Here is a 22,357-nt window from a genome sequence, read left to right as displayed (position 1 = left end):
TATCGGTTTATCAATATACTCAAAAAAAAAAAATAGTCGATATCTTTCTAAGAATTGAGGAATCAAAGCATAAAAAAAGGTGCTTTAAAAAACAATTTTTATCCGGATATGATGTCTCTACCAATTTTCGATAAAACACCAGAGAGACCAGACTATAGTGACGAGGCTATTGCGACAGAAATATCCGTTAAGAAAATAAGAGAAATATTTTTAAAAAAAAATTGAACTATAAATCGATTTTTGGTATATAATTCTTAATATAATATATCTTTCATATTTTGTCAGGAAATAATAGAAAACTATTAGAATGATATGTCTTGTGAAACATTTGGCACGCACAATGGATAAATATTCCTTGCGGCGAGGAATTTTCTAGTAATCGATATGAATAACTCATTGGCAGGAGGGAAAAAAAAAATTCCCTTCGAAAGATTTTGTCTATTTGACATAAATTTTTGTCGACTCTTTTTTATATATCACCGTATCGTAATTATATAAATTTCTCTTTTTACGAGAGAAAAAAACTTCCCTTTCAACTGACAGGACAAATTCATTACAGTCATTACTATTTCACGCTTCATTTGCCTAATGGATATGTGCTGTTGTAAACAATTTTTTCTTCAAAAAAAAAGTCATCTTGTTCCAAAAACCATTTTGTGAGAAATTGAGGTTACATTCAATAGAGCGTGAAAATTTATCGACAATATGAGACTGTAACAGTATTTTTTTCCTTTTGAATTTTTAATTATAACCAAGAATGCGCCAGGTTATTTTTAAATAAATATTTTTAAATATTCGACTACTTTTGAATTGTAATTTTAATAATAAAGAGTTTATTTTAGAGACACTGACAGACACTGCAAAGGAGCAGACGTGAGCAGACACCAGACAATACTTGTAACGATATTATCGATAATTAAATCGATAGTTGAATCGATAGTCAACAAGGCGCACTTTTTGAAATACCAAAAACCTTTCAATTAAAAAATTCTTTTAAAAATCTTTTTTCAACATCTAGAAATTCTGAAAATATTTTTTCATCATATTTAAAATATTCTAATACTTTTAATCCATAGAGAAATGTATGTAAAATCAACTTTTCATAAATATTCATAATATGCAAACTATTTTTCAATTTTATACAATTATTGAAAAAAGTGAGTATTATTCCCGTATATTTTATTCATTCTTTCTCAAAAATTTATTTTAAAAAATAAGCTCAAAAAATATTTCATATGTAATTTAATTTTTTATTTGAAAATTTAAATATCAAATATCTATTTTTACATTTATCCTACTACCTCAATGCAATGGGAAATGAAATATAATATTACATTTATTTATTTATTTATTTAAATAAACATTAAATAAATGTAATATTATAAAATTACTGTTAATAAATAAAATTTTTTTTAGAAAAGATCTGCGTTATTAAATTTAAAAAAAAAGAATTCAAATTTTTAATGGAATAAAAGGAAAACTTCTTTTAAATTTACAAAAACAAATTTTTTTTAATTACTATTCTTTTAATTATTTATTCTTATCGTTAATAAGAATAAAAAATTTTTTTATACAGCGATTAATTTTCTAGTTTTTATAACTTTCAAAAAAAACTTTCAAATCTGAGCAATAATTGTATAATTTTAAATATCGAGATAAATATTACATTATATTTGCAAATGTTAAAATGACACTTTTATCTCCTATAGAAACTGGGATAAATTACATTCAGGTAATTCATCTCTATTTTTTGTAATAAAAATGTAAAACTCATCTCGAAAATCGTGTTGGCTGAATTCCAGAAAGCATTGGATAATTTATATTTAATTAGTCGTTCGTTAAAGATAAATTTCACATACAAAATCGATCGTTTTGCAAATAACATACATTACTCGCTATGGAAAATTTTTTTGTTTACGAAATATATCATTTTTGGTACATAATAGTAACTATTTTGCGATTATATTTAATCCAAAGAATAATTTTATTTTTTTCCCAAGAATAATTAACTTCTGAGAATAATTAGAAATGAAAAAAAATAAACATTTTTTTAAGAAAAGAGAAATACTGATAAAAGCAATAACTGCACTTTGATTTAAAACTGTGAAGTGATATTGATTTTTTTATGTATTAGAATTGAATTATACTCAACCGGTTGCGATGCTTAATTGAATGTCGTTTTTAAAATTACTACTGACTCCCTGTAAATAATTTTAAATCCTGAATGAAAGCTTCGTTAGATTAAAAATTAAACACTAAGTGCAGAAAACTTAAAGAGCAATTTCTTACTTTTCGACAAAATTTCTTATTTACGTTATGCAAACATTTTACTATACAAAGTTGCTTTTAATTAAAATCTTGTTTTCTTTTAGAAAATGAAATTCTTTTTATAAACTTTGCAAATTTTTTTCAATTTACTACTAGGAAATGTAAAAGGTCTTTTTAGTATTTTTTATTTCTTATATTTAAGTAAGTTCTTAAGCTTGACAATCTCTGATGTTATTTGCAATAACTTTCTATTAAAGGCTAACAACGAAATAATAAAAGTTGGAGCTTTTTTTATTTTTAATAATAATAAATTCAGTAATATAGTAAATTAATATAAATACAAATATATGAATATATAAATAAAAAAATATTTTAAAAGAAAAATACAGATTTTTCATTTACAAAAAAAAGTCTCACAACCTTTGTTTCTAATTTTCTGACTTTTCTAATTTATTAACTTGAAGATCCTAAAAGTTGAAGAAGAAATACCATTTGAAGAAGACTGATAGTTAAACTGACATCTTTGTCATATGACAGAGTTATTCGATAATATCAATCAGTGATATGCCTTTGTGTAACAAATATTTTCAACACTGACGTAACATATATAGAACAAAATTAGGGCACTCTATAGTATAGATAGCGGAAAATTTAATCGAACTTGCATATATAACTACTTCCCAAGTTCGTAAGTTGTTCACTTATACATGATATTATTAGAAAGGGTGTCGGAATTTAATTTTTTTTTATTTAAAAGTTTAAATAACTTTTCCTTAATGTTCCCGTGTAAAAAAAATTGATGGAACTCATCTTTGATATTCATGGTCCGTCCTTGAAAGCCTTTCAACAACTTTCGCATTTTTTACCTAGAGGGCTAAAATTTAGCCTACGGTTCAGTTTCCAATTTTTTTTTTTATTTTAATCTTACTATTAAATCTTACCTCTAATTTTCTAAAGATATTTTCTAAAAAAAAATTAAATAAAGATTCAAAAGAATGAAAAAAATTGGAAATATTTAGCCACGTCAAAAAATTTCATTACCTTTAAAAATAATAAAATTCTTCTTCAAAATTCAATTATTTTCAAAAATGCTAAAAAAATCAGTTATTTTCAGGTATTTTAAATTTTTAATAATATTCATTGCAAAATTCAATTATATTTTCATAAATAGTAGTATTCATGACAAGAATTCAATTATTTTTTAAAGAAATAAAATTCTTCTCTGAAATTCAATTATTTTCAAAAATAATAAAATTCTTCTCTGAAATTCAATTATTTTCAAAAATTTTTTTAAAAAATTAGTTATTTTCAGGAATTTTAATAAAATTCATTGCGAATTTCAATTATTTTCATAAATAGTAGTATTCATGACAAGAATTTAAATATTTTTAAAAGAAATAAAATTCTTCTCTGAAATTCAATTATTTTCAAAACATTTTTAAAATGCGACGTCAAAATTCCAATTATCATTAAAAATAATCAAATTCTTCTCCAAAATTCAATTATTTTCAAAAATTCAAAAAAAAATCAGTTATTTTTAGGAATTTTAATAAAATTCATTGCGAAATTCAATTATTTTCAAAAATAATAAAATTCTTCGCTAAAATTCAATTATTTTCAAAAAATTTTTAAAATGCCACGTCAAAATTTCAATTATCTTGAAAAATAATAAAATTCTTCTTCAATATTCAATTACTTTCAAAAAAATTTCCGCAATTCAATCATTTTTAATATCTATTATTTTATAATAAAATTTTTCAAAAGATTTCAATTATTTTCATAAATATAATACAATTTTTTACAGGGATTCAATTATTTTTGCATAAATAATAAATTTTTTTTTTGAAATTCAATTATTTACCTACATAAATAAAAAAATCATTGCAGAATTTTAATTTTTTTTTAATATAACAATTTCAATCAAATTCCTTGAAAAATGTAATTATTTTGAAAAATGTTATTAAAATTCGTCGAGAAAATTATAAATCATTTAAAAATTTTTTTGATAAAATTCTTTATGAGAATTAAATTTTGAAAAACATTGATTTATTCAATAAATTGTTTATTTTTGTATTTAAATAATTGAATTCTCGTAGAATTTTCCAATAAAAATTTATTTAAAAATGAATTTCAGTTAAAATTTTACATAATAATTGAATATTAAAAGCATTATAGCATGAATTTTTTTTAAATAATTGAATATCCAAGAAAAAATGTATTAGTTTCAAAAATAATTGAATTCTTCTAATGAATATTGTTGTTTATGAAAATAATTGAATCTTGCAAAGAATTTTATTTAGATGCCTCAAAATAATAGCATTTTCTGGAATAATTTTGTTATTTATCTTTAATAATTGAATTCTTGGGAAGAATTTTATTAAAATCTAAAAGAATAATTAGGATATTTGAAAAAAAATTTATTTATAATTTAATTTAAAATAATTGATTTCATTCGAAAAATTTTATTAAAATATTTGAAAATAATTGAATTCCTGTGAAAAATTATAATATTTTTGGAAATAATTGAATTCTTCGAAAGAATTAAAAAAAACACATTTTTAAATAATTGGATTCTTTCGACTAATTTTAACAATATTTTCAGAAATAGTTATATTTTTTGAGCAATTCCTATAAAATTGTATTAAAAATAATTGAAATCCTGTGAAGAATTTTATTATTTAGGAAAATCATTGAATTCTTGTAAAGAATTTATATTACATTTTTTTTAAAATAATTGAAGTCCTTTGAAGAATTTTATTATTTTTTATGAGAATAATTGAATTCTCGTTAGGAATTTTTTTTAATAATTAAAATTCTGTAAAGCATTGTATTATTTATGAGAATAATTGAATTCTTGCAACGCATTTTATTACCCTTTTTTTAAATAATTGAATTCATTTGAGAAATTTTATTAAAATAGTAGATTTTAAAAATATTTTTTAATTTCAGCGAAGAATTTCATTATTTGTGAAATGTAATTAAATTCTTGCAAAAAAATTTTGAAAATAATTACATTTCTCGAAGGGATTTATTTAAAATTGGATTCAAAGTAATTGAAATCCCATGAACAATTTTATTACTTGTAAAAATATTTGAATTCTTAGAAAAGATTTTATTCAAATTTTTGTAAACAATTTATTTTATTTTTTATTGGAAAAATTTTATGGAAATTTAAATTATTATAAAACATGAAGATACCAATCACTCCGAGTCAAAGACTCGCATTTAAAATTTCTGAAAAACTTAATTCCTATGAAATAATAATGATTAAATATTTATTTAAAAAAGAATTTATTGGTGTTTTGGAATAATGTTACAATTAAAAAAATTCGTAATTAAATGTAATATAGAAGATTGAATTTTTATATAAAATCTTTTTATAAATTTTCTTTAAAAGATTTTGTCCCATATGTAGATTTAAAAACTAGCATCAGAAAAGAAAAAAAATTTCACTTTTAAAATATATTTTCCCCAGTGTTGAAAAAGTCTCAAAACTATAAACATCTTAATCTTATTGCTCCGGAGAGACTTTATTTTATTTTATTTTATTTTAATTATTTATAAAAAATAACAATAAGTGAAAAATAAAATTAATAACAGTGCAATTAAAGTGAAAAAAGAAAAGAAGCAAATGCAAGTGTTTCAATCCTCAGTTTTCATGGTATGAAGAAAGAAAATTTTTACAAAAAAGAAAAAAATTATTTAATTAGTTTTCTTTCACTCTCTGAATAAGAAATCTATCAATATTTATACTTTTTACTTTATGGGAAAAGAAATTATTTCTAAGAAAATTAATTTTTAAAAGAGAATAAAATAGTGTTTATATTGAAGTAACGTACTTGAAAACGAACAATAATAATAATTTGACTTTTAAATTTCTAGATTGTATATTTAAAAAAAAGGGTGAAAGGGTATTAATAAGACCTCTTGAACTTTATGGAGAATTTTCAGATGAAAAAAAAAATAAAATAAAATAAAATTGAAATATTTTTCAAATAGATTCTATGGTTTGTAGAAGTGGGTCGACCAAAAACCTTCTTGAAATTCAATAAGTGGAGATATATAAACAGCCTGACTTATAACATAAAAGTCCTCTCGAGTGACATACCTTCTTTGAATACTGTGACTGAATTTTAATAGCAGTACATATGTAACACAATTTTTCTCGACTTTTCTCTGATGCGCTCCTTACAATGAAATTTTCAAGCAAAACAAAATTTCCATGTCTCGTGAGTTTAAAGTAATTTATTGCGTTTGAAAAAATACTCAAATTCCGAATAATTTCTTTTCTTAGCCTGTAAATTTTATTATTAAATCTTCAGTATTTTTTTAGTCATCAAAATAATTATAAAGAATAATAAATAATAAAAATAGTAAAAATAAATAATAAAACAAATAATAAAATAAGAAACAAATAAAAAAACAGAGAAATATTAAAAATAGAAAATAATAAAAATAAAAACAAACAAACAGCAAAGAAATTTTAAAAATAGAAAATAATAAAAATTGAAACCAAAAAGCAAAGAAATCTTAAAAATTAAAAATAATAAAAATTAAAACAGATTAATAATAATCAATATATTTATTTATTAATAATAATTATTTAACTATTTGTTTATTTATAATAAATATATTTATTTATTAACAACTAGCAAATTGCATAACATGCAAATTTATTTATTAAATATAAAAATTAATTATTACTGTTCATATTTTCAAAAATTTAAATAAAATTCCGCGAAAGAATTCAATTATTTTCTAAAATTTTATTAAATTCTTCTAAACAATTCAATTATTTTTTTAAATAATAAAATCTTTACAAAAATTCAATTTTTTTCTAAAATTTTAATAAATCCTTCGAAAAAATTCAATTATTTCTATAAATATTTTTAAAAAATTTTATATAAAAATTAAATTACTTTCAATGCAATTTTTAAATGAATTCGTCAAAAATAGTAAAATTCTTCACAATAATTCAATTATTTTTATAAATAGTAAAATATTTTGCAGAAATTCAATTCTTTTTTTAAACAAAATTTTAATAGAATTCCTCGAAAGAATGCAATTTTTAAAAAAATTTTAACACATTTGGAAAAAATTTAATTTTTTTCTACAATTTTAATAAATCCTTCAAAAAAATTAAATTATTTTTATTAATAGTAAAATTCTTCGCAAAATTAATTTTATAAAATGTAAAATTCTTCGCAAGAATTCAATTATTTTCAAAACAATTTTAATTGAATTCCTCCAGTGAATTCAAATATTTTTTTAAATATTTCCATAAATTTCAATTATTTCCTAAAACATTAATAAATTTTTCGAAATAATTTAACTATTTTTATAAATATTAAATACTAAAATTCTTTGAAAGAATTTAACTAATTTTTAATCTAATTTTAATAAAATTCAATAAGAATTTAAAATTCTCCAAAAATAATTCATTTATTCTCAAAATATTTAAAAAAAAATTCTATATAAAAATTAAATTACTTTCAATGCAATTTTTAAATATATTCGTCAAAAAAAATTGAAAATTCTTCGCATTAATTCAATTATTTTTTATAAATACTTAGTAAAATCCTTTGCAGAAATTCAATTGCTTTTTCAAAAAAATTTTAATACTATTTCTCGAAAGAATTTAAATTTTCAAATATTAACATAAAATTCATTTATTTTCTAAAATTTTAATAAATTCTTATAAACAATTTATTATTTCTATGAATAGTAAATTTTTTCGCGCAAGAATTCATTTATTTTCAATACAATTTTAATAAAATTCTTCTTCATAAAATTCAATTGCTTTCAAAATTTTCAATTAAAATTATTATTAAAGAAATTCCATTAGTTGAAAAAAAATTCGAAGGAATTCTTCAAAAGAATTTAATTAGAATTTTTAAAAATTTCAATAAAATTCTTCGCGAGAATTCAGTTATTTTCCTAAATAATAAAATTCTTTGAAGAAATTCTATTATTATCAAATTTGTTGATAAAAATCCTTTGCAACAATTCGATGATTTTTAATACATTAATTTTAAAATTGAAAATATTTGAAATTGAAAAATTATTAAAAAAGTTAAGAAACAAAAAAGCAAACAACAACTAACTTCAATCTGTGAACAGATTACCGGAACATTTACTTTATTATTATTAATTATTATTTAACTATTTGTTTATTAATAATAAAAATATTTATTTGTAAATAATTATTATTTAACTATTTGTTCATTAATAATAAAAATATTTATTTGTTAATAATTATTATTTAACTATTTGTTTTATAATAATAAAAATATTTATTTGTTAATAATTATTATTTAACTAATTGTTTATTAATAATAAAAATATTTATTTCTTAATAATTATTATTTAATTATTTCTTTATTAATAATCTCCAAAGTAAAGTTAATCCCCAATTTTTTCGTAATCTTAATTTCCTGCAAATAATAATAAATTTTTTAAAATAAATTATTGAAAGAAATAGAATGTAACAAATTGTTTTTGCAAAATTCGAAAACAATGAATTATCAAATGCGCTCAACATAGTGGTATACACTATACACATTGCAATGCTTTACTGTACAGGATGTGATAATGGTGTTCGAATGATTTATGACAATATTGCAACTAACAGCCTTCAGCATCCAACTCAGTTTAACTGTTTCGAATAAATGTCCTCAATAACAATAAAAGGAGTAATTCCCGAGAGAAATGGAAAGAAAAGAAATTACCCAACAACTAGCAATGAAAAATTGTTAATTTAACATTATTTATAATTACAGATATAAAATTGCAATTTTTAACCAGAAAAATTACTTCAAAATTTACGCACATTTTTTATTTTATTTGCCTTTTAAAGAAAAGCGATAAATTGAGAGGGAGTTTTTTTTATATATCATAAAATAACGGTCTTTAAAATTAAAAATAGTTTTTTTTATGAATAGCAAAATTTATTTTGTCCTTTTATACATTAAATGTAAATAAATAAATTTATTGATCGTATTTCGATAAATTTAATAATTTTTTTATTGTATTGTGTTACAAAATTACAAAATAATATTTCAGAGATAAAATTATTGTATTGTCAAAGAAATATTTATCACCCAAAATATTATTTTTCTTTTTGAAATGGAATGAAAATTTTTACAATAGTATCAAAGTATTAAAAAAGTATTTGTTACATTGTATTAAAAAATTATAAAAAAAATAAAAAACCGTGTTGATAATAAATAAAAATAAATTTTATAATATTAATTATTTATTTATTTATTTATAAACAATAATCATCTGTTTTTCTAATAATTATTAATGAATAAGTAATAAATAATAAATAATAAATAATTTTCACTTCACTATTTATATTAATTAATTTTCTTTATTTTATTTGAAAAAGAACACCAGATAAACTTTAAAATTTTCAAATTCATATAGAATATCAAATTTTTTGTTAAAATTGATGAAAAATTTCCCTCTGATCGTTGTTATATGTATGTAGAAGTATAAAAAGGAAGCAATTAATAAAATCGATTTTCTTTTTTCATTTGAAACATTCACACATTTATAAAGAAAATTGTTTTTAAAAAGAATTGAATGGATGTTGTAGTTGAAGAGGAAATGAGTTTTTTGTCAAGAAAATCATCAGTTCACCTCTTTTATAAAGCTTTTGAAATTAAACTCTTGTTTATAACGATTTTTTTCCAATAAAAAGAACACATTACATGGTAAAGAAAAAAATATATTTTTTATTATTATTATTCTTAACTAAAGTGTAATTTAAAATTTTTTAATCCAAGCACATACGAGGAAAGTAAACAAAAAAAAAATACCTAAATGTAATGAATAAAAAATTCTGTTTCCTATATGAATAATTCTTTTTTAAACTCTCTCTTTTTTTTCTTATATTTTTTTCCTTGCAAAAAAAAATTCCTATGTAGAAAAAAAAAGCTTTTAAAATTGAACAATAAATAAATGAGAAAAAATAAATGAACGGAACTAAAATAGAAATAAATAAAACAGAAGTGTGAAGAAATAATTTTTTTTTAGAGATTTTTTATATTGTAGGTATATTGGATTTTTGTTTCTGGATTTATATTGGTTTTTGGTGAAAATAAAATTATATCGATAGAGGGGGGAGGGGGAAATAGTGTGTAAACATACATTTAAAAATGTATATTGTCTTAAAGCTTTTTATTGCACGAATTCCAACGATAAAATTTCACTCTATTGGAAAATTTACTGTCAAGTACATTTTCAGTTATAGACAGAGGAGCTTTTCAAGTCAAGACTAGTTATTGTTCCTCTTTATCTCGATTTATTGATGCGAATTCCACAAATGACGCAGAGATCACTTCGAGCTGATGATCAGCAAGCTTCTCGATATCTGTAATCAAATAAAAAGTTACTCACTCAGCAGGTTGTCGAAAGAAATAACTTTTATTGGGTCTTCCTTTATAAATTCACTTTTTTCTTCTACTTCTTTTCTACCTTCGAGAAAGCGTTTTTTTTAAACGAACAAATGGAGTCTTATATTTTTAAAGTGCATTTTTATTTTTAAATCGTAGTTTTATTTTTAAAACGTATTTTTATATTTAGACCGTATTTTTATTTTTAAAGTTTTTTTTTTATTTTTAAACCGTATTTTTATATTTAAACCTTATATTTATTTTTGAACTATTTTTTTTAAAGGTAAATCTTTTTTTTAAAACAGTACTTTTATATTATTAATAAACTTTTTTTTTGAAATTCTATTTTTGTTTCTAAATTATTCTTTTCCGAAACTTTATTTCTATTTCTAAATTATTCTTTACTAAAACTATATTTTTATTTCTGAAATGTACTTTTTTTGAAACGATACTTTTCATTCTAAACCATTTTTTTAATTTACCTAAATTTTTCTGAAGTATTTCTTTTTTTAAATTATACTATTTTTGAAACTATATTTTTTGAAATTATATTGTTTTCTAAATTATATTTTTTAAAACTATATTGCTTTCTAAATTATGTTTTTGTGAAACTATATTTTTTTCTAAATTATATTTTTGTGAAACTATATTTTTTTTCTAAATATTATACTTTTTTGAAACGATATTTTCTTCTAAATTATATTTTTTTGAAACTATATTTTGATTATTTCATGTAATATTTATTAGAAAGATCGTATTAATATTTGTTTGCATTTAAACGTCTTTTTCCCATCAATTTCTAAAATTGGATTTTAAAAATTCAAAATGAAAGAACCAATATGGTGGACTTGTTTTAAATTTATATTACTTGGGAGATCATGAAAGACGCTGATTACAAATCTGGAATCACATTTACCGATCATACAAAATTTACATATTTTCTGAAAATTGTATTTCAATCTCTATTCGTTCTCAAAATTTCCCACGCATTATTTGAACAGTATTCATACATTAGTTTCTAAACTGAAAAATCGATAATAATTTACATACATTGTCAATAATTCATAAAAAAAAAATGAATAAATCAAATTTGAAAAATAAATGAAATAAATTTTCAAGCAAAAAAAGGAAAATTAGAAAATCAAATAAAATAAAAAAGCAATAATAAAAAAAACATTAAACAAATGAATAAAGTAAATTAATAAAATAAAGTTAAAGCAAGAATAGTAAAAAAATCGAAATAAAAAATACAGTAATAAAAATAAAAGTTAAACAGATTAACAAGTAAAGTTTTGGAAAAAAAATGAATAAAGAAAATTAATAAAATAAATTTGAAAAATGAATTTAAAAAAGTTGAAAAACTTAATTAATAAAATAAAGTTGAAGAAAAAAGTAAAAAAATCGAAATAGAAAAAGCAATGATAAAAAAAAAGTTAAACAAATGAATAAATAAAGTAAATTTGAAAATTTAATGAAGAAAGTAAATTAATAAAATAAATTTTTGAAATTAATGAAAATAAAATAGTTAAAAAAAACTAAATTAATAACATAAAGTTTAAAAAAACAATTACAGAAATCGAAATTTAAAGAAAATATGTGTGGAAAATAAAAAAAAAGTTAAAAAAAATAGGAAATTTATATCCTAGAATGCGCCAGGTAATTTTTTAATAATACTTTTCAAGTAAAAAAAAAATTAGAAAAACAAATAAAATTAAGAAATAAAAAAGCAATAATAAAAAAAACGTTAAACAAATGAATAAAGTAAATTTAGAAAGTTAGTGAATAAAGTAAATTAATAAAATAAATTTGAAAAATTAATGAATAAAATGAATTTAAAAAATTAATGAATAAAAAAAACTAAAAAAGTTAAAGAAATTAATAAATAAAGTAAATTTGGAAAGATAATAAATGAAGAAAATTAATAAAATAATTTTGAATAATTAATTAATAAAAAAAGTTGAAAAACTAAATTAATAAAATAAATTTAAAGAAGAAAGAGTAAAAAAATAGAAATAGAAAAAACAATAATAAAAAAAAGTTAAACAAATTAATAAATAAAGTAAATTTGGAAAGTTAATGAATAAAGTAAATTAACAAGATAAATTTAAAAAAATTAATGAATAAAAAATAGTTGAAAAACTAAATTAATAACATAAATTAAAAAAAAAACAATTAAAAAATTGAGAAATTTAATTTAATTATTCATTATATTTAAATATAATTATAAATAATTTAATCTAAACATAATTTAATTTAATTTAAGAGAAAATAAAGAAAAAAATATGTATATTCTACTTTTTTTGCTATCAAGAAACTTTTATGCATTCGCAATTAATTGCGGAAAATAATTGTAAAACGCCATTGGAATTTTTCACTTAAAATTCAAAATTTCGATATTCAAATGATGAACAAAAGTTTCTTAATTAAACTGCATTTTTTTTGTATTTCTAAATTATAAGTTTATATGGAAGCTGGTGACTATCTTTTACTTTTGAAATCAGTTAATTCAACTCTTGATTAAAGTTGCAGAAATGTGTATATATACATATAGTTGCAATCAACTCTTAAATCTCTAAAAGTAAGATGTAAAAGTTACTTTTGATCAAAGGACCAGAAATTAATTAATTCCCACAAGACTACAGCATTTCATCCTGTTCAGTATTCTCATCAAATCAATGGATAGCTATCCATCCAATTTCGAAGCGTTGAATTTATTATCGGTCACTTCATTAATTACATTCTATATATTCTGCGGACCAAAAATAAAAAGAAAAAAGAACTAAAAGAAAAGTGACAATTTTTTTTTTTTTTGTTAAAAAATTATTTTCTTTAGTAAAAACTAAAGAATATTAGTCCTTTATCAATTTTTTAATTTCTTACATTTTAAATTTAATACAACAAATTATTATTGTATTAAAATGTAAGAAATGAATTAAAATTGTTGCAAAAAATATAAATAATAAAAAAATGATAAATCAATTTTAGTAAAATGAAAATTGTTGAAATCCAGAAATATAAGGACAATAAAGAAAAGTAAATTTTGACGAATCAGCTTTTCTCATATTATAAATATTTATTGTATCTTTTTTCTTTTTTCTTTTGAGAAACTCGCTCGAAACATTTATCTTTCCTGAGATGTAAATTTGGCACAGTTCTGTTTTATTCAAATATCTGTTTGTGCATAAAATATACATAAAATAAATAAAAGGTATGAATAATTTTTAAAACCGCAGCCGGATAGAAATTACGGTAAAGAATAATTAAATTTCAATTTTTAACATAAATTATTGCCAGTGAGAGAGGAGAAAGAAATTTTGTTTTAGTTTTTTCATAATTCGTACTAATGACATAATAAAGGACTTTTATGAGAAAAGTAATAAATTACCGAAATTGAAATATTAAAATGGTTATTCTTAATTAGAAATTTTGTTCATAATAATAAAAGATGGATATAAATGATAGCAATTACAATTGACGTTTTTTTTTTTATTAAATGAAGATTATATCAAGAATTAAGCAGACAGTGATTAATTCTTTTTTTTTTATGAAATGTGGGCGAAAAATGGTATGTTTTGAAAAATGGAATAAAGAAATAATTGAATAAAATAAAAATAAAATAAATAAATAAAAATTTAAAAGTTAATTTACAATTAATTAATTTAATTTTCAATTTATTTTGAAATTTTTATTTATTTAATTAATTTTTATTTCAAGAAGAAAATAAAAAAAATTAATTATTTCTTATTTGAAGAAAATTTTTTCTGTTGTTTTTTTCAGACATCGAGTAAGAATTTCAGCTTTATCGTTGAGGACGATCCTTATATTCCTTATGAGTTAAGACCAGAAACGTATATTGTGCCGATAGTATTTCTCATTATATTGATTGTCGGAGTCGTTGGAAATGGAATTCTTGTGCTTACATTACTTCGTTATCCAAGCTTGAGAAACATTCCAAACATTTATGTGCTTTCTTTAGCACTCGGCGACCTTTTGGTAAGAAAACAATTTTTTTCCCCCCCCAATTTTGTTTACCAAAAAATATCCCCTTTTTCATTTGTTATAATAAAAAAAAAAATCAACAAACTTTTTTGTAATTTCCAATCAAGATTTTGACAAAAAAAAACATTAAAATAAAATTTATATACTTTCCACTTCTCTTCAAATCTGACTTTTTTAATTTTAATTTTAATTTAATTTCAATTTTAATTTAATATCAATTTTAATTTAATTTTAATTTCAGTTTTATTTCAATTTCAATTTAATTTTAATTTAATTTCAATTTTAATTCAATTTCAATTTTAATTTAATTTCAATTTTAATTTAATTTCAATTTTAATTCAATTTCAATTTTAATTTAACTTCAATTTTAATTTAATTTCAATTTTAATTTAATTTCAATTTTAATTTTAATTTTAATTTAATTTCAATTTAAAAAATAATCTTTTCAAAATGAAAAATGAAAAAATATTTATAAAACGGAAATAAAGAGTAAAGCAGTTATAAAAATAATAAAAATTTACAATATTAAATATTCGAGACAAAGGGATGTTTTAAGATACAAACCACTTTTGTGTCTATATACACTACTGTTTGTGGAAAGTTTCATAAATCAAATTTCCACAAAAACTTTGTCAATGTCACTTGGTTAGCTTTAACTCGATACAAAAGATATTTAACAATGCAAAAGTTAGAAATTCCTAGAATTCGCAATTTCTCATTCGGGTTATTAAACACAGCAATTCATTTATTTGAAGAATTATATTGTTACATTAAGGCAAAAAGGGTTTAATGGAAAGAAATAAAATAAATAAATAGTTTTTAAGAATTCAATCAAATGGATTAAAAACAACTGTGTTTTGTTACTTTGTCAAACCCTTATCACCCTAGAATAAATTTGCATTTCAACGGAAGCAATTGAAGACTAATCTGATTTTACTCAAAGAGAATTGTAACTCGGGCGATAGCTTTTCAACAAAAGTAAGATAAATACTATACAGAGGCTATTCTGTCCTGAGATTCAGATTAAAAAGCAAAAAAATACTTTTCAACTTTTACAAAAATTAAATTATTAATTTTTACATTATTTATTCTCCATGAATGAAATTTGTCAACTAATTTTTGAATTTTCCATGGAAAGCAAAAATTCAAAGAAAAAAAAATTTTGAATTTACTCTCTCGCATAAATTCTATACTCGAGAAAATATATTTTTAATATTTTTTCAAAATGTTTTACACTTTAATACCTAATATCGGTTCATGTATTTCTTTTTTTTGTATTTCGCATGTAAAATAGTATTCCCCTGACAAATTTCAAGTTTCAATTTCTTTTTTTTTACATACGAAATTTAATTTCATGACTGCGTTAAATCATAAAATTAATTTATCCACATTTTATATAGAACATGAAGTGCTTCTACTTTAAGAATATTAAAATCAACCAACGAGAAGTATACATACACAATTTTTTTCAAGTAAAAAAGAAATTTACAATTTGTATTACAAATTAAATTAATGAATAGAATTTTTTTTTTTTGGAGTGAAATAAAAATTTACCATCTGTATTGAAAATTCAATTATTTTTATTTACAAATTGGGAAAAATAATTTGAAAAAGAAAAATTGTTTTTTAAAAAAATATGAAAACTAATTAATTTTTTATATAAAACAACAAATTTTGATTGTCTATTTTTTTTTTTTTTTTTTGATATTTTATATAAATATAAAAATTGTTTGTTTCATGAAAATAACTTTTTGCGTCAGGTTATAATAACATGCGTTCCATTTACATCGATTGTATACACAATCGAATATTGGCCCTGGGGTTTAGCAGTTTGCAAGATTTCAGAATGGGCCAAGGATGTATCAATAGGAGTTTCTGTTTTTACATTAACTGCTTTATCAGCAGAAAGGTAAATGTATTTTATTTTCAATTCAAAATTTTTCAAATTCAATTTCGCCACACATTAATAATTTATATATAAGAATAAATAGAATAATTGAACTAATAATAATAATATTATACGTCTGACTGTTAATTTATTTGTACTACTGATATCCTAATAATACTAGAATTACTTGTACTACTTAAACAATAATAATAAAATAATAAAAATGCCAATTGCAATAATTAAACTAATAATAATAACAATATTAATAAGAATAATATACGTCTGACTAATAATTTACTTGTACTACTGAAACGATATATCTAATAATTGAATAATTAAATATTAAACTAATAATAATGTACGCCTGACTAATAATTTATTCGTACTACTAAAACGATAATAGTAAAATAATTGAATTAATTATAATACATGTCTGACTAATATTTTACTTACAACTGAAAAATATTTATTTACTACTGAAAAATTAAAACTAATAAAATTAGAATAATTAACATAATTAAAGTAATAATATTAATAAGAATAATATATGTCTGACTAATAATTTATTTGTACTACTGAAACAATAACATTAATAATAATGATAATAATAATAATATTCGTCTGACTAATAATTTGCTTGTACTACTGATAAAGTAATTTTTTAAAAATTTCTTTTTCTAATAAAGCTAATTTTCAAAATTTTTTTTTTTCTAACAATACTTGAAATTTCGATGAAAAATTATAATAAAAAATAGAAATTATGCAAATTTTTTAACAAAATTTTAAAATAATCTAGTTAAAAATCGTAATTAACAAATAGAAATTATATGAAATTTTTTCCTAAAGATATTTAAAATTTTTTCAAAAAATGTTTTATAAATAAATTAATTTTGGAAATTTCAGTTATAAATACGATGCAAATTTTTTTTTTCAAAAATGAACAAAATTTTATTAACAAATTGTGATAAGAAATAATTAAATAAATAATAATATACGTCTGACTAATAATTTACTTGTACTACTGATAAATTAATACTAAAATTCTTATTATTTTCTAACAAATTTTATTCTAATAATAGTGAATTTCTAAAAAACTTTTTTCTAATGAAGATGATTTTCTAATTTTCTTTCTTCAATAAAAGGTCATTTTCTAAAAATGTCTTTTTCTAATAAAATAAAGGTAATTTTCAAAAATTTTTTTTTCTAACAATACTTGAAATTTCGTTAAAAAATTATAATAAAAAATAGAAATTATGCAAATTTTTAACAAAATTTTAAAATAATCTAGTTAAAAATCGTAATTAACAAATACAAATTATAGGGATTTTTTCCTATAGATATTAAAAATTTTAAAAAAATGTTTTATAAATAAATTAATTTTGAAAATTTTCTTTATAAATGTGATGCAAATTATTTTTTTTCAAAAATTAACAGAATTTTGTTAACAAATTGTGATAAGAAATAGTAACTGTATAAAATTTTTTCTACTTTTTCAAAAAGAAACTTATAATTTTGTAAACAAATAAATTGTGATTGAGAAACAGAAAATATTCAAAATAGTTTCTATTTCTTATAATCTTAATTTTTTAACAATTTTCTAACTTTTATCAAAATTATGGAATTTTACAAACTTTAGGAAAATAAATAATAGAAATCATAACTTTTTAGAAAAACTTTTTTTGGAAATCAAAAATTGTTGAAAAAATTCTTTTTAGTTAATAGATATTAGATATACATATTTCATTATAAATCGCTTTTTATATAGAGAAAACAGATTAGAAAATATTTTTTTTAGAAAAAGTGACCACCTACCATTAAAAAGGTAATAAGATAAAAAGATAATAGGAATGATTAATATAATTAAAGTTTAATATTAATAAGAATAATATATGTCTGACTAATAATTTACTTGTACTACTGAAACGATAGTAATAAAATAATTAAACTAATAATAATATACGTCTGGCTAATAATTTACTTGTACTACTGAAAACTTAACACTAATTAACATAATTAAAGTAATATTAATAAGAATAATATACGTCTGACTAATAATTTATTTGTACTACTGAAACGATAATAATAAAATAATTAAACTAATAATAAAAAATATACGTCTGACCGACAATTGACTTGTACTACTGAAACAATGATACTAAAATAATTTAACTAATAATAATAAAAATGATAAGAATAATAGAACTGTACCTAATAATAATAATAATTCAATCGTTTGCTTGAGTAACGAGTGATATTGCAAAATTTTTTTTGAAATACATAAATAAAAAAAAAAATACATATAGGTATTATATGATTAATTTTCTGTTCACGTAGATACTGTGCAATTGCTGATCCTTTAAGGAGTCACGTTTCGGGATTGAATGCGAAACCATTGACTGTCTTGATAGCAATATTGATATGGGTACTGGCAACAATATTTGCAATGCCAGGAATTTTATTCTCCTATGTTCATTCACAGCCCCTGAAAGGAAATCGTAGCATCATGATTTGCAGTCCTTTTCCCGAGGAATTCGGTAAATCCATATTATAATAAAATGTGATGTGCATGAAAAATTTTGTTTAATTTAGTTTTAAAATTAATCTATTGAAAATCATCGAATTGTTGCAAAGAATTTTATCAAAAAATTTAATAATAGAATTCCTTCGAAGAATTTTATTATTTAGAAAAATAATTGAATTTTCGTAAAGAATTTGATTAACATTTTTGAAAATTCTAATTAAATTATTTTTTTAATTAAGAAAAAATTTGAATTTTTTCAAAGATTTTACTATTTCAAAAAATAATTGAATTGTTTCGAAGAATTTATTAAAATTTTAGAAAATAATTGTAATCTTACTATTTATAAAAATAATTGAATTCTTACGAAGAATGTTATTATTTATGAAAATAATTAAATTCTCGCGAAGAATATTATTAAAATTTGTGAATTTAATAAACAACCATAATTAATTAGTAAATTAGATAATAATTCAATTTTTTTAAATTTGAATCTGAAATTATTCAAAAATTCATATTTAAAAATAATAATAATAAAAATAATAATAATAATAATAATAAAACTAATAATACGAATACATGTCTGACTGTTAATTTACTTGTACTACTGAGACGATATTAATATTTACTGTAAAGTAATAAAAATGATAACAGAAAATAAATTACAAATTTTAAATTTTAATAAAAAATCACAATATTATTAATATTACATAAATAAAATAACAAATTCAAAAAACTTATTCTATTTACGATTCGTTTTTAAATATTTCTTCTAAAAAAATGGAGTAACAATTTTTCATTTGGAACTTTCTTATTTTGTTGCGGATATTTTTTTGTTGAAAAATTTGAAACATTTTCGGTCCTTGGAAAATATAAGTTTTGTTTTTTTCCAACTTTGTGAATGTTTTGTCAATATATTATAAATTTCTTTTTATAAAAAAACGTCAGTGAGTTATTTATATATTTTACGGAATGTTTAGAAATGCATTATTCACAAAGAGATTGCATTATGCATTATCGTCGATCATAGAGAAATGCCTGAGATATTGAGATCAAGAAAATTTAACTTTTTTTTTTTTTTTTAATATTAATGTACTTAAATTTTCCTTTTTCTTTTTCCAAAGGTGACAATTACAAGAAGGGCATAGTTCTTTTCAAGTTCCTCGCCTATTATGCAATACCATTGTGCATTATATCGGGATTTTATTTGGGTATGGCTCGGCATCTCGAACTTTCAACGAGAAATATGCCTGGGGAAATTCCTGGCGCTACTCAACATTGTGAACAAATACGTAGTCGGAAAAAGGTCAGATTTTAAATAAATTTATTTCCACATTTCTTTTAATTAAATACTTTAAATTTTTACCGACGTAAATACTAAAACAAAACGTATATATATATATGTATTTAAAAAGGGATTTTTATTTATTCAACTATTTTTTAATAATCAAAGGAATGAAAATTCTGTATTTTTTAATAAAATGTTAAAAAATAATTTATTTTTATTTATTCAACTATTTTTTAAATAAATGAAAAGAATGGAAATTATTATTTTTTATAATAAAATGTTAAAAAATATTTATTTTTATATAAGCAACTATTTTTGAAATAATCAAAAGAATGGAAATTTGTATTTTTTTTTAATAAAATATGTTAAAAATTTATTTTCAGGCCGGCAAGATGGTGATATCGTTTGTAGTAATATTCTTCATTTGCTTTCTTCCTTATCATATATTTATGCTCTGGTTCTACTTCTATCCATATTCACACGACACGTTTGATGATTACTGGCATGCCTTTCGGATAATCGGCTTTTGCCTCAGTTTCATTAATAGTTGCGTCAATCCCATTGCACTCTATTTTATTAGTGGTACTTTTCGAAAAAAGTAAGAAACTAATTTCATTGGAAACTTTTTTTTTTAGAAAATAGAATATGCCGAAAAAAAATTTTTAAAAGATTATATAAAAAATTTTTTTTTCACATCCCCACTGAAAAAGTTCTATAGAATTTTACTAGAATTATTCTAAAGAATTTCCACATAAATCCTACTAAATTTTAGTGACAAATTTCAATTATTCGTAAATTCTTCAATTAAATATATATTAGAAAATAAAAACTTCAAATAATATAAAAAAAATTCAATTACACTTTTTCAAAAAAAATTAATTTTAAAATTTAATTATATATATATTTTAACTAAAATTCATTTTTAAATCCATTTTTATTAAAAAATTCTATTCGAATTCAATTATTTAAATACGAAAATAAATAATTTATTGAATAATAATTGAATGTTTCTTAAAATTCTAGTGAAATTTTATAGAACTTTTTAGCTGGGATTTTTGACGTTTCATTTTTATTTTTTTTTTTGTTATTTAATAACATAGCTAATTTTTTTAACTTAATGAAATAAATAAATTAATTATCTAATTTATTTATTTACTTATTTGTTTACTGAATTATTTATTTACTTATTTATTCAATTGTTTATTTATGTTTTTATTTATTTATTTACTTAGTTACTTATGTACTTATTTATTATTTTTTTTAATATTAAATAAATTATTATTTATTTATTCAATTAATAAAATAACACTACCGAGTGATAAAGTCGGAAAATTATATAAATTTATAATAAAAATATTTTTTTCTTTTTATTTAGGTACAACGACTATCTTTGTTGTTGCATCGCGAGCAGAAGAAGTTCCAATAGAGAACTGTCACGCTCAAGAGGAAACAATACGAGTAGAAATTTTGAAACGAGTTTTAATTCAACTTTCCGTAGAAATACGCAGGAGCTTAACTCGGTTGCATTTCTTGGTATTGAAAGTGAATCCAAACCCACCTGAGGTCAAATTTTTTTTAAAAAACGCTCCCGCATTCTAAAAAATAATCCCCCTCATCAAGATGTATAAAGTATAAATAAAAATATGTTCATTTAAAAAAAAAAAAAAAAAAAAATTATATACATCGACTTTTATGTATAATTACTTATCGAAATTAATATTTAAAAAAAGGAGGAATTGTAAAAAATTAAGAGCAATATCAATTTATAATTAAAAATTAAAAATTTTAAATTTCAATAAGTGAAATTGATACTAAAATATTAGACTCGTGAAAAAAGTTCATTTTTTATATATATACGTACATGAATTATAGATTAAAAAAAACTATAATCTCTATGAATGAAAAATTGTAATTAAAAAAAATACGCGGTAATTGTTAAAAAATAGGTCGAAAAATTTTAGGTGCGCATATAAATAAATGGATAGTTTATTATATTG

The 22,357-nt window shown here is 20.0% G+C and overlaps 1 protein-coding gene across 1 annotated transcript in view; it reads left to right on the top strand.

The window, feature by feature from the left end:
- Positions 1-22,089, top strand: part of LOC122511465 (neuropeptide CCHamide-1 receptor-like) — a 43,420-nt gene extending 21,331 nt beyond the window's left edge. The window contains exons 2-7 of the mRNA XM_043626692.1: positions 14,445-14,660; positions 16,427-16,575; positions 18,889-19,088; positions 20,197-20,378; positions 20,744-20,958; positions 21,736-22,089. Coding sequence (XP_043482627.1) covers positions 14,445-14,660; positions 16,427-16,575; positions 18,889-19,088; positions 20,197-20,378; positions 20,744-20,958; positions 21,736-21,922 — 1,149 coding nt within the window. The 3' untranslated portion in view covers positions 21,923-22,089. The remainder of the gene's footprint in view (positions 1-14,444; positions 14,661-16,426; positions 16,576-18,888; positions 19,089-20,196; positions 20,379-20,743; positions 20,959-21,735) is intronic.
- The last annotated feature ends 268 nt before the right edge of the window (positions 22,090-22,357 follow it).

The sequence above is a fragment of the Leptopilina heterotoma genome, unplaced genomic scaffold (assembly GCF_015476425.1).
Source record: "Leptopilina heterotoma isolate Lh14 unplaced genomic scaffold, ASM1547642v1 Lhet_83, whole genome shotgun sequence".
NCBI classification, from domain to species: Eukaryota; Metazoa; Arthropoda; class Insecta; order Hymenoptera; family Figitidae; genus Leptopilina; species Leptopilina heterotoma.
The sequence above is the reverse complement of the archived record's forward strand: the minus strand, read 5'-3'. Positions and strand labels throughout refer to the sequence as shown.